The 2,161-nt window shown below is 65.1% G+C and overlaps 2 protein-coding genes across 2 annotated transcripts; both read left to right on the top strand.

Annotated features, from left to right (window-relative positions):
- Window positions 1–22: 22 nt before the first annotated feature.
- DICSQDRAFT_176163 (uncharacterized protein) lies at window positions 23–1,339 on the top strand (the record flags this gene model as incomplete). The annotated part of the gene is made up of 1 exon (XM_007371923.1): window positions 23–1,339. The coding sequence occupies one exon, from the start codon at window positions 23–25 to the stop codon at window positions 1,337–1,339; it is 1,317 nt and encodes a 438-aa protein (XP_007371985.1).
- Window positions 1,340–1,476: 137 nt separating this feature from the next.
- Window positions 1,477–2,124, top strand: DICSQDRAFT_176162 (uncharacterized protein; the record flags this gene model as incomplete). The annotated part of the gene is made up of 1 exon (XM_007371922.1): window positions 1,477–2,124. A coding segment is annotated over one exon (648 nt), but the record flags the coding sequence as incomplete, so codon positions are not given.
- Between the last annotated feature and the right edge of the window lie 37 nt (window positions 2,125–2,161).

Raw genomic sequence — 2,161 nt, 5'->3', positions numbered from 1 at the left:
TCCTCATCGTCCTCTACTAACAATGGCATCCACAGTCTCCTCTACTGGCCAAGCTGCCTCAAAGAAAACCCCTGCCGTCGACCCGGCTCCCCGTATGTCTCCCTCCAGCTCTACTAGTTCCGATGTATCTATGGCCCGCTCCATCTCGCCCCTCCCCACCCTCAACGTCCCCAGCGACACTCAAATCTCCGCTACGCCCGCCGGCCTCTACACGCAGCCCGACGGCCCTGGCCTTTCCACCCAGGCCCGCCTCCACAATGCGGAGGCATCTGCACTCGCCTTCAACCTTGCGGCCGAGGCCGCGCTTCTGCCTCATGGCCCCCTCCCCTCTGCCTCGCCTGCCCCGCCTGTCTCCGGACTCGGCGAACTGGACCGGTACTTCCGGTCCCTCAGTGCCCATTTCACTCCCCTCTCTCAGCCCGCTCCGGACTCCCCGCTCCCGGCGTCTGTCCCGTCTTTCCGGCACCCCGCCATCCTCAGCGCTCGCTTCCTGGCCGCTATGGCCAAACTCAACGCTCAACCCAAATCCCAACGCCCCCCGGAGGAAAAAGCCCGTCTGGCGGACATCCTACAAGCCTTCCTCGACGACGGCTTCTCCTCCGCGTCCCGCGATGCCGCGAATGCGGCCTACGCGTTCGTCCGCGGTCTCCTCGACGCTTCCCCCTTCCCCACCAGCGACGTCCCCCCCGAGGCACACCAACTCACTCCCGACCTCGATTCACTCGACACAGAAACTGTCACCGACATTCTCTTCGCTCTCGTCATGTTCTTCCGCACTCACCCTGACTTTCCTCCCAGGGATTTTGACAGGTCCCACGTCCCCCGGGTGGCCGACGCCCTCGAAATCTACCCGTTTCACCTCGAGCGCATCTTCGACACTCATCCCTCCATCATTAACACAGCGATCCGCATTGTCTCCTGGGATCCGCCCGCCAACCCGGCCCCCCGGGCCCCCTCTCCCTCACTGCGCGAAGGTCAAGGCGTCCTTGACCTCATCAACAACCTCCCCCCAGCCACTATCCACACCACACCCCCATCCCGCTCCCCCTCTCCTATGCCCGGCGTTGCCCACCCTGGCCTTCCCGGCTCTATCCATTCCCCTCATAACCGCCCCCCCACCCCCTCCTCCCCGACCGCCCAGACCTTCGATGCGTCCGCCCCTCCCCATTATCCCACCCCTCCTCCCAAGAAAGCGCCCTCCCTGCCGCAAGGCGTCCGATGCGACGTCTGTCGCGGGAACCACCTCACCAGACGTCACGACACCGTCACCAAGCGCTCAGCCGCCAAACAGACGTCCGCCCCGCCCCCGCCCCCGTTCCCTCGGCCCGGCCCGCCCTAGCTCCTGCCTCGGCCCCGGTACCAGCTCTCACAGCCGCCCCAACCACTGCTACGCCGCCCGCCCCGAGCTTTCCCGCTTCCCAAGTCCCTACCCCCGCCCCCGTCCAACCCACTGTCCCACCTGCCCCGTGGTCGACCATGGCCGCCAAACGCCCGGCCACTGGATGGTCAACGGCTCCCTCGATTCGCATCAACGAGGTCATCAACGAAAAGATCTCCACCCTTCCTTCCGGACACGCCAAGGCCCGCTACTTCCGCCTCCCCGACGCCATCCCTGAACACCGCCGTCCGTCCACGGTGGCCATCACCGATGCACTCAACCAGTCCACCTTCCGTATTGCCTCAGCCTCATGGTCCATGACGGGCCGCAACCTCGTCATCTTCCCTTCCTCTCCTCTGTCCACTGACGATATTCACAGGCTTGATGCCTGCGTATCTACCATCCTCTCTGTCTCGGTCACCAGCACGTCGTATGTATATTACTCTTCCCTCTCCATCTCCCAACTCCCCTCTGTCTGTTACCGAGTCGGCGGGGCCTCTGAGCCTGTCGACCCGGTCGCTTACCTCCTCGCAGCTGCCCAACGCTCCCCGTCTCCAGCCTGGCGCGCCCTTACCAGGGACCTAGTCCTGGCGGCCCGCTGGAACCCCTCCCCCTCGCCCGACAGCGCGACTCTCTATGTCGACGTTCGGGAAGACTCTCCCGCCTTCGCGCGCCTCCGTGCCCTTCACAACGGCACCCTCGTCTTCGACCTCGGGGCTGGTTCCCGTATTGCTGTCGCGTGCCCAGTGCGCCGCGGCATCCTCGCATGCACCAACTGCCAAG

This window comes from Dichomitus squalens, assembly GCF_000275845.1.
Source record: "Dichomitus squalens LYAD-421 SS1 unplaced genomic scaffold DICSQscaffold_476, whole genome shotgun sequence".
NCBI classification, from domain to species: Eukaryota; Fungi; Basidiomycota; class Agaricomycetes; order Polyporales; family Polyporaceae; genus Dichomitus; species Dichomitus squalens.
Note: the sequence above shows the minus strand (reverse complement) of the source record. Positions and strands in the feature narration are given on the sequence as shown.